Raw genomic sequence first — 11481 nt, 5'->3', positions numbered from 1 at the left:
TAAGTCACTGGCCAATGCAATAAACGTGAAAATAATGCATGCAGCTAGGTATCGTCCTTTAAATTGACAATGGCTTGTTACTCCATTCTCTTTTTTGCTAGGCCTGGCGTTGGATCTTTAAGACTTGGGTTTGACTCGGCCTTTGCAACAAACCTTTGCTTGTTGGTTTTGACTCCGGCGTTTCTTTGTATTATTATTATGCTTGCTTGTACCAATGCACAAGTCTATATCCCATGTCTCGTGGGCTGATGTTTTCTTAGCAAAGTTTGGTTCAATGGGCGTTTGCTTTGGTGGTAGGAATGTGGCCTTCGTTTTCTCTCATGTTTTCCTTCGTTGGTCTCTATGCTTTTGGTCTTTGTTTCACTTTTATTGAAGATTTCTTTAAATGTACGGTGCTATTACTTAATTATTATAACGGTAAGATTAAAAATTAATGATGAGATGTTTAAATTCAAATATAGCATTATAGCATTAGTAGTGAGATGAAAATGTAAAATGACTATTAAGAATGTTAAATTAAAATATGTAATAGAATATCAAAATATTTACAAATATATTTAAATTATATTATATTTATGTTAAATTATAAAAAAATCTTTTTATTAAAAATTAAATTATTTTAAAATTATATTATGTGTGTTAAATAAAATAAATAATAAAGGAAGAATTAAAGGGATAAAATAATAATTACCCATGTTTTTGGACTTCCAAGTAAATTTGCCAGAGTTTTTAACTCCAGCCAATATTTTAAGCTACAATGAGGTGAGAAATGCTCATTGTTGTGCTGCTAAACATCTCAAAGCTGTGTTTCAGTTCAATTTTTTTTACTCTTTAAATCTCACCGCATTGGAACCCATTGGTGATCCAAGGGCCCTGATTGTTTGTTTTGGCCATTTTGGGATGATGATCTCTCTGCTGTTGGTATGGTGAACTTTGATATGATCTCGAATTCATCGCAGTGTACTCACTCCTATTGGTTTCTCATCAATGGAATATGTTATTTCTCACTAAGGTTATAATAAGATGATATATTTTAAGTTCAGGTTTATTAACACTATTGTGGAGAGTACATCAATCTACACAATTAAATTACAGCTTAAAATTATTGTTATAATTAATTTAATAACTGGTTAATAAATATGATAATCTATTAAATATTCACGACACTATAATTCTTGGATATAATTGAAGCATTATAATATATACATTGTCTAGTTGACTACTCAATATTAAAAAAAAAAAAATTAATATAGTAAATACAGAAAATATTATAAATCAATATATAAGTGATGTATAATTACTTTATATCACTATAAGTAACACGAATTGAGAACCATATTATATTAATGAAAATTTACACAAGTTTTATTTATAAAATACATTTATTATAAAAAGTTATACACAAAAAAATAATTATCATAAATTGGAGCTACGAAATAATATTTACTATAAAAATTTGGTTCAATAGGTATAGACATATCTCGTTTCTATGTCCATGCTACATATGATGCTTATTTTTTATTGTTAGTTTTATTAGTTTTGCATTATCGATTACTTTTTAAATTAACATAATATGATTATTGATGATCTGATTTTATCTATAAAATTAAAATTAAGATTTAATTATTAGAATATAATATTATTCTCATAAATAGGTATCATATACTTAGCATTTTTGTTGTAATTAATAAAAATCAAACTTAAGGGGAAAATAATTTCATAACCCTACTATTTAAGATAAATAATCTTTCACTCTACGTTAAGATTTAAATTTACAGACATAATAATTCAGAGTGAAAAATTTCCAAAATTCGCGTAATCAAGAGCCAAGAAAATGAAAATCTAATTTCACAACTAAAACACCAACGTAACCATTGAATACATTTTGGAAGATAAATGAGAAAAGCAATTGGAGGGAACGGCCACGTAATTTGATTCCATTAGGGCACATTGTGGCGGGAAAATGACCAACATCTTCTTAGACCGTTACTCCTTTATCTTACTTCGGTAGATTTTAACCCTAGCTCATCCTCTCTCAATTTTTAATCCCTAATTCTTGTTCCTTTTTTTTGTTTTCTCTGATTTCTCTCTCGCGTTTGTTCACAGGTGCTTGATAATTAATCGACCGCCTCAAATCCTGTTAATTGCGGGTTGAAAGAGGTATCCTTTATTCGTTTTTTCAATGTTAGGGTTTCTCATTAACGGCACAACTTCGATTCCCCAAATGAGTAATATCCTTTTGTCGTTTTTAGTTAATATTTTTCGGGTTTTTTTGTCCATATTCAACTCCAGGTTCGAGGAGTAGAGATTTTATGTTTTTTGACGGTCCTGGTGATTTGGGGGAATGGCTGCCGATCCTCGACGACGATGTGTGACAGACTGTGTCAATCAACGAGTATCTTGGAGTATCGAAGAAGAGGAGTTGTAAAGCCTGTCCACCATCTTTATCTGTTTAGGGGTATTTGTTTTGCAGGAATGATTGAATCTAATCAGTGCTTTTCTGTTTCGTCTTGGTTTACTGAACATGGAATATTTTTTTCCTCGTTTTTTCTTTGCGCTACCAAGAATGGCATAATTTTTTTTTTGTTTTGTTCTGGAGCTGAAATTTTGGTTGAAACATATTTAGTACATGAATTGTTGTGTGAAAGTTGATTAAAATTTGGGAAAATTTCTTGGAGCTGCTTTTATGTTTTAATTTCTATACTAACTCGGAATGCATGGTACGAGTACAAGTCTAAGATTGTTCAATATATCATTATATCCTAATTTTATATTGAAAAGTATTAGATGGCAATGATAATCAAGTATAAAAAGTTTGAACTAGCTATTGATGTTTGTATCTGTGCTTCCCTTCAGTTATATTGTGTTGGGGCAAATGTAACTTCTTTTCTTTTTTTTTAAGGAGGCTGATTTGGTTTTGGGTGGAGATGAGGGCGATGAGTGTACCTATTCTAAAGGTTACATGAAGAGACAGGCAATTTTCTCATGCCTGACATGCACCCCTGAGGGGAATGCTGGAATTTGTACGGCTTGCTGCTTGTCTTGCCATGATGGCCATGAGGTATTTTCCTTTGGATCATCCTTTAAAGCGTGGGATATCCCCTCACCTAACTTTATCTCTCATTCTGAAAGCCAAGCTTTAATTCATTGCTAATAGTATAACTCTTAACATGTGAGTGAAATTTGTTAGAGGGGAAGTTTGTGTGGTGTTTTTGCTTTATGCAGGCATGACTTTGAGTTGTGTTTTATAGTTAGCTCTTTGTCGGGCATGCTCCCTGTTACAGGCTGCTTTAGCAAGTCATGTAACAGTCAATATGATGCAAAGTTGGAACTTCATTCCTATCATCATAATATTTTCAACAAAAGGAGCTTTTTCCTTTACATCATCCTTTTAAATTGGAATAAATTACTATTTGCTGTGGTCAGTGTTAACTGTACTAAATTCACTGCCCACTGTGCCATATCTAACTTGCTCTTGGGAGTGCTCAGGCATGTTTTTACTTGGCTTTCTATTATTGTTCTTATGGAAAAACTCGTGAATGGTTACATTCTGATACTTAATGTGGACATGCAAATTTCATTTTGATAGTCAGTGGCCATTAGAAATTCTGCAGTTACTTAGAGTTTTGAAGATCAAACGTGAGTTATGTGCTGTTAATAGAAATTGATGTGCTATTGATGTTGGACTTAAGGTATGTATGTCTTGCTGAAATGTGATTTGTGGCCCATTTCCTCAAGGTTTTCAAGGAGAGTACTCACTTTACTTGTTGTTCTTTGGGTATACTATTCATCCTATTATTCTATCTGTCTATCTAATAGTAAGGGATTTTCTTTGTACCCTATGTTAGAAGTTTTGGAGCTCTGGACCAGAGAATTTTAGATGTGATTGTGAGAATTTCAAATATTCAGATGATGTAGGTCTCATGCAAGCTTTGCCCCAATAAGATGTAGAGATGTAGAGATTCATTTAATCACCCTAATTCTTAAAGGTTTATACGCTTACTTTTTGCAAATCGTCCCCTTTCATCCAGATCTCTGGCTCTAGCAGCGACGAAGAATGTACCAGTGCTGTATTGTGTTGCCAGGACCTGCGTTTCATGAGCATTGCATTAAGTCTCCGGTCCCCCCCACTGAGCGATATGGTTAAGTGGCGAATCGTGGTGCATTACTCATTTTCTGTGTACATGGTCTTGGTATTTTCTTCACTAGTTTTTTGCCAACAGCACAAAGTATTTGTTTTCACAGCTCACGTTGAGTGAGAGTTCATGTTAAGTTTCGCCCATTGTTTTTCTATATACTTTTATGCTTATTATTCTCCCTTTGAGGTTGGATATGGGTTTTTAATTCTTTGTAAACAGTGAAATTTGGGTAAACATGTTTTCTGATGTAATTTTATTAGTTTAATTTGAGACCTTTTCCATGGGCAGTTTTACTGATTATATAGTTGAACTGAGGAATGTATCTAGCTATATTCTTGATCTTGGGCATTGAAAATGGGGAAGTGGAAAAAAATATTTTTTGCGCTTTTGTTCTATCTTTGGTTATCTGGATATCGGGAAATTTATGATCTGAAAATTACGGAATCGTATCCTGATGAGGAAGGGGCCTCTATTGGATTTCATATGCAAGGCATGCTCAGTCGGTTTTGTTTCTTTTTTGATCTTTCCTAACCATCCGGGCACGGGGAAACAACCTTGCTTTCTGTTGCAACTGGCAGGATAAAGTGTGCTGGAGAATCTCCCTAAAGATGAACTGGGGAACTTGACAATGATGTTGTGCCTTGACCACGTCCAAATAATTTGGTTGCTGATATGAATCTATTGACTCTGTATCTGATGACAAGAAGTTTGTCTTGTTGGTGAAACGCTCTCAGAACATGATTAGCTCAAGTCTGTCCCAACATTGCCAATTCAATGTACTTGTATTCCTGGAGTAGACTGGAGGCTGCATCAATTGATTCAGAAAGTAGACCCCTCTTTCTTTCTAAGAATTGGAGAGATGTCCTCTGCAGATGTGACAAGTGCTTAGATATGACAAGCAGAAACATATCAGTTATCTACTTGACAAGGAAGATTCAATAGCAGAGTATGAAAAAAATGCCAAAGCAAAAGAGGGAAGAGAATGCAGGAAAGGGAAGGTGCTGAATTAAATTTCTTTAACAATCTTGGTCTATAGAAAAATGGAGATTCTGAATGGCATTGAGACATTAGAAGATGAGTTCCGGTCTTTCCTGTATTGGCATTGATTGTGTCTTTTTGTTTATGGTGAGGCATTATCTTTTGGCTTCTAACTTATAATGATTATATTGCAAGTAGCCATGCATATATTTTTTCATGTTCCTACGTCAGAATTCTTTGTTTATGCATCTTTCAAGCAAAATTATTGTCCTTGTGAATTATCTATACTTATTTTTTTGTTTAAATATTTAGGGGTCAGTTGATCCTCAAAGGCAATCACAGCAGCTGATGTCAAACCAGATTTTCGGAGAACCTTAAAAACAAGCGACGGCGCGTGTAGATTGAAGCTTTTTTTACTGGATATTACTGCACGCCTCAGTTTGAACTTAGCACTACTGCTTTAATATTATGAACTATGTTGCACTTGTGTTTTGATGACTCTGTGTTAACTAGGCTTCTGTATTAGCTGAAGTTGTGCTATCTATGTTTCACAATATATGTGCCCTGTTTAAAATCACATGCTTAGCAGGCCATCAGCAGCAACAGCAAGTACAATGGTTTAAATAGAGGTTTTTAATCTACTTTCTGTATATTTAGGGTGGTTTGTTAGTGGGTTTTTGAGAGGATGTTTGCAGTATGCCTCAAAAGCGTACCAAATTTTTAAAACTTATCGCAAAATAATTAACGCGTAGAAATATTTTGGTATGCCGCTTCGAGCGGACTGTGGACTTTTCCATGGTTTAGCATTGACATTGGTGAACACTTTTCAAGCTAAAAGTAACACAGAACAAATAGCTTTCAAGTCAAATCAGCTTGAATTATCTTAACTATAAATTATAAATATGATTAATGTATTCAAATTAAATTTTGCAAATAATTATGTTTTATGTAGTATTAACGGTAGTTATCACACCATAATTGTTTATATTTGTATTATGTTAATTTGAGTTTTAATATATTTGTTAATTCCGAAGTAATAATGTCCATGCTAATAATAATGATTTCCAATTAAGTCTTATAAAATATTTATCAATTTATTAGTGTTATGTTTTTATGTAGTTTTAATATTTAAAATATTTTTATTTATTGAAATTAGGTTTGAAAACAATTTAGATTTATTACTTAAACTGGCCGACGCCTAACGGTACGGCTGTTTCAGCCGACTTCATTTCATATTATTTAACTGCTCGGGCCCAACTAAAAATTGATGTCTTCGGAGTTCACCAGACAAAGTGGGCAGGCAGGATCAAACCCTTATTTTAATTATGGATGAAAGCTATGGGTTTTAAATTAAAGGAAAAATTAGTATTAAAGGCTTAACCTTGTAGCCCCCGAGTCCCACCAAGTGCGTAGTCATTTTTGTCTTTTAAGTAAAGATTTGGGGTGTATATTATGTTGGTCACGAGACTAACAGGAAGAAGAAGAACAGAAGCAAAGCAATGGATATTCGTTTTTCTCATGTAAAATGATAGGGTTTATATGTCTTGTACAATTTAATATCCCCGATTGTTTTTTTCTTTCCTTCATTAAATCCGTTTCTCCTGTATCCATTTGTTTGACCATTATAACACTATTTAAACCCAAACATTTGAATATTAGAATATGATATTGACAAAAGTCCATCAAAGCTATTATCAATTGTATCAATAAATTTCTGAAACTAAATGACTTGAGTGAATACATCCTGCTTCAAAGTTTCAAATGAATACCTTTAATTTTCCATTTGCTTTGGCAAAGAGAAAAGGGAATTCATAATGGTGTATGCAAGGCATGAGCTCCCACACTTGGGGTCAAAATAGAACATCAAATTTGTCAACACTTAATTTTAAAACAAGTTTGTAGAAGACAAACGTTAAGTTGCAGTTATTCCACGAGGATATGGTTACATGTGTTCCCACAGTGTTTCTAACTTATTGAAACCACTCACTCCCCACTACCTAATCTTCGGAGGCTGTCCACTACATTGTTTTGTGATTTTTATGCAAACTCTTTATTTTATCAACAACAATACATGGCATTGACCAAACTAATATGCAACAGCATGTAGGTAGGTTTATATTTATATTATTTGGATATGAGATGAGTGTGAGATAAGAGTTTTTACGTGTGTTTAAATTTGGTTTTTTTTTGGTTCAAATTGGTATATAAATATGACTATGTTTTTTGTCCAATTAATATTGAAGGTAAATGACTTGAATCAATTTATTATGAGATGAATGTTAGATAGTAATTTGAACCAAAAAGCGAGATTAGAGACCTAACTAGTCCTAAAAAGATTTAGAACTAATTTAAATATTAAAATCATATTTAATTCGAAAATGTATATTTAACTTAAATATTTATGAAGTATTTTGTGACATATATCTTAAAAAATACTAATATTGGAAAATTAAATTTTGTAGTTGGTTGCATCAAATAATTGTGGGGAAGTCAAAATTTTTGAATTAAAAGGAGAATCGAAAGCCATTAAAAACAGTAATCTTACATTAAATCTGTATCTCTTTTTTATTTTAACATACGTCAATATTCGTCATGATAACCTCACAGCGGGTTATTATAACTGTTTGGCTGGCAGTTTTGTACACCCTAAATTGAAGGCAACATGGTCGTCCCACGTCTACATGCATATTCCCCTATTTCATATTACTTCAATTTACACCCTTTCTTTTCAACACAATTCTAGAGAATACTACTTGAGTTTTTCAATCAAAATCTTGAGTTTCATTACAAAGCACCATACATTAGTTATTAGAAAGAAGAAGGCAAAAACAATTTGTTGCAGTACTGCAGAGGATTACTTCTTTGCAAATATTAATTATTGTTGGGATCGATCTGTATCAACAACAAGATAATAAAAATAGAGAAGAAGAAACAGATGTTTTACGTGAAAAGCCCTTAAAGAGGAAAAAATCACGAGCAAAAGAGTTCCGGCTTTTCACTAATTGAGTAAATAAACGAAACTATAATATGGAAAAATAAACCTAAATGTACTAAATGTATATTACTCAAAACTCCTAATACAAAATTCAAAATCCAAATAAAAAATGATAAACAAAACCTAAGTCTATAGGGCATCAAAAATGGGTGTAGAATACTCTCCATAATTACCATGAAATTCTCACCAAGATTCATATACGACCATATCTTATCTCCCTAAAGGAAAGCCCTTTTTTTTTATTGGCATATCAAACTAGGATACAAGACCGCTAAAGGTTAAATGCCGCTTGAAGTCTAAAACACAATTGCCAAATAAGAGAACACGTCATGATGTCGCAACGTCCATCACCTCGCCCTGATGTCGTCCTATTTGGCTCTTCTCGATTACTCGTCGGTTCTTGTTTAAAATGCCTGCAACGTGTCCAATAAATGCGAAGCATATCCTACAACTATAATAAGTAAATTTGGTTTATGGAGAAAAAAGAAATAATATAAAATAGAGAAAAGATGGAGCTTTGTGATTGGAAATTGGAGCATAAAATCTGTGTTCACACCGTGTAGTAGAAAATATGCTCGCTGGTCATGTGTTTTTGACAGAAATTAAAACCCTAACTAATTTTGAAAAATCAAAACAAAACAGCATTGAAGGAGTCGATGCAGATGTATATACTGTGGGAGTCATGATTTGACTGATTAAACCCATTTTTTACCACTAAAACTTTTTAAAACATTGTATATATTATTAATTGAAGTTAATTCATTTTGTTGATGCAAGATATGAGATTGGAGGTATATTGAGCAAAGTGATTACATAATAATTTCATTTAATTTATATAAAAAATAATTTACAATTAAAATAGAACATGATAATAAAACGTGTACATAACATTTAAAATTTGTATGACCTGAATTTTATCATTTGTTGAAAAAATAAATACAGTGATAAAATAAGGGAATTTGTGGGGGTGAAAGGCTGAGGACCATAACCCGCCACAAATCCCTATTAAACACAAAATTGGACTACATATCAACTATGTTTATTATAACAACAACATCAAAGTGTGGAAAGATATGAACTTGTATGGCATTAAGTGGAAAAAATGTAGTCATTAATATATATTTTGCAGACAGAGAATCACCATGAAAGATTTAACAATCTCTTAAATATCCTTGTTTTTATCTTTTTAAAACGTAGTGCTTGCTTTTAGTAACTTTTGAATTTCTAACATTTTCACCCAATGGATGAAGAAGAAGATGCTGACCGAGACATAGACTGGTGTTTTCAATCAAGATCATTAAGGAAAATTTAACAAAAGGATCAAAAGTAGTTGAAACATTGATACGTAAATTCTGCCACTTCTTCATGCACACAAACCTCCACTTAAATAATATAAATAATATCATCGTTCATCTTATATTAAAGTAGTTGGCATGTATTGTACATATATATTTTTAAAAAATGTTATCCGTATTGTTACCAATGCTGAAACGCATTATCCTACTATTAATAGGTTAGGGGCGTAGTTCTAGACATTATATATCAGAAAGAACAGATATAATTAGAACATATGATAAGATTGATAAAAAAATATTTCACTTATTTCATTAATTACCCATAACATATTTATAGTTAAAATTGTTTATAAATCATAAAAAAAAGACTTACAAACTGTCGAGAAAGGATGATTTTCTCCTGGAATAGCAAAAGGAAAATGGAATTTTAATTTTTCGAGTGTAATTAGAAAATACTGAGGATATCTTTTTGTTCTATTGTCCATTTTTTTATCAATTATATTTTGTTACTTGTTTCATTTATTTATGGAATATATTTGGAATTTAATTAAATTATTGTCTAATTACTTTATTTGTAACTTTTATTAATAGATACACTTCAAGTATGGGTTCAATCAAAAGCCGACAATTATTCTGTCTTTTTCCTTTTTCTTACTTGAAACCTTTTTTTTTTTTTGCATTATTTAGCCATCAAGTAAAAGAAATCACATTTTTTAGCTAATCTTTTTTTAACTTTTTTTCGTTTTAGTTTATCTTTATGAAAAAAGAAGTCAGTAGAAGCGAAAAATCGAGCTGTAAAAAGTAAAAAACACTTCCTCTTATTTATGGCTAAAAAAAACACTTGAATTCGAGTGTGTTAAAACGCATTATCCTCTTATTTATGGATTAAGTAAGAACTAAGAATTATGAGTAATTCTACTTCTAGACGTTATATATAAAAATAAATATAATCCAAACCTATAATAATATTATATAAAAAAATGTTGCACTGATAATAAATTTTAACATCCTCTCTCCCAACAACAAAAAAAAATTAAATGGAATAGTAAGTTGTGATAATTTATATTAAGTTGACTGCTCAGATGTCACTTAGTACGTAGAAAAATCCAAGTCTCGTGAAGAAAATTAAGTCTTTAAGTATGCATAACTAATTAATTAATTAATTAATAGAGGGTATTTTTATTTGTTTAGTGCATCTAATTTTGTCTATATATACCCTTATAAGTTATAACTCACATTCACATTCACATTCCACAAAATTCCTCAAACATTTTCTTACTTTCCAATACATCCCAGAACAAGTTTTTAGATCAAGAAAGTAGTGGGTTTTGCTGGGTTTCTTTCTTTCTTTCTTTCTTTTTATTTTTAAAGAAAGAGAAAATTATGGGGAATTGTATGATGAAGACATTGGGATCAAGGCCGCATCTGGAAGAAGAAGAAGAAGAGATTGGTGAAGCAGCTTCAACTGATTATAAGAAGGAAAATGAAGGGAAGAAAAGCAGCATAAAGGTGAAGATAGTGCTTACAAAAGAGGAACTAGATTTGTTATTAGTGAAGCTGAAGAACAAGGGTAATGGTGGGAAGAGCTTAGAGGAAATTTTGGGCGAAATAGAGAAAGCAAGATCTGAGAAACTTGACTCTTCATGGAAACCTTCGTTGGAGAGTATCATGGAAGACGACGATATCATTAATTCATGAAACTTTCAATCCCTTTTCTGTAAATTACCCTCTCTCTCTCTCTCTTTTTTTTACATTCATATACTATTATACTTGCGTAACTCGATGGCAAAGTATTTACCAGACTCTCCCCCACCCCCTTTTTCTTTTCTCTGGATCTTTGGCATTGAGCGATGTATATCTGCGTTGCTTAGCCTTATTAGGAGTTTTGTTTTTTTATAAAATTAATGCATCTTTTATGTCAGCGTGGTTACCACTTCAATCATCTGAAAAAGAAAACAAGGTTTGCTTGAAGATTGAGTGATGTAATTTTCTTGTTTTGGGACTCTATATATATGGAGTGTGAAATTAAGAATGTCGTTTTAATTTTTCCTTGTATGCAAATCTAATTGTTTTA

General features: G+C 31.9%; 1 protein-coding gene across 1 annotated transcript; it reads left to right on the top strand.

Moving 5' to 3' along the window:
- Positions 1–10790: 10790 nt before the first annotated feature.
- On the top strand, positions 10791–11105 carry LOC121224582 (uncharacterized). The gene has a single exon (XM_041108046.1). It carries the CDS (start codon positions 10791–10793, stop codon positions 11103–11105), a length of 315 nt encoding a protein of 104 aa, XP_040963980.1.
- The last annotated feature ends 376 nt before the right edge of the window (positions 11106–11481 follow it).

The sequence above is a fragment of the Gossypium hirsutum genome, chromosome D12 (genome assembly GCF_007990345.1).
Source record: "Gossypium hirsutum isolate 1008001.06 chromosome D12, Gossypium_hirsutum_v2.1, whole genome shotgun sequence".
NCBI lineage: Eukaryota > Viridiplantae > Streptophyta > Magnoliopsida > Malvales > Malvaceae > Gossypium > Gossypium hirsutum.
This window is presented reverse-complemented; position numbering and strand designations above follow the sequence as displayed.

Bases quoted from the DNA above. Each gene is read 5' to 3' on its own strand.
- LOC121224582 (XM_041108046.1), top strand. From the start codon at position 10,791: ATGGGGAATTGTATGATGAAGACATTGGGATCAAGGCCGCATCTGGAA.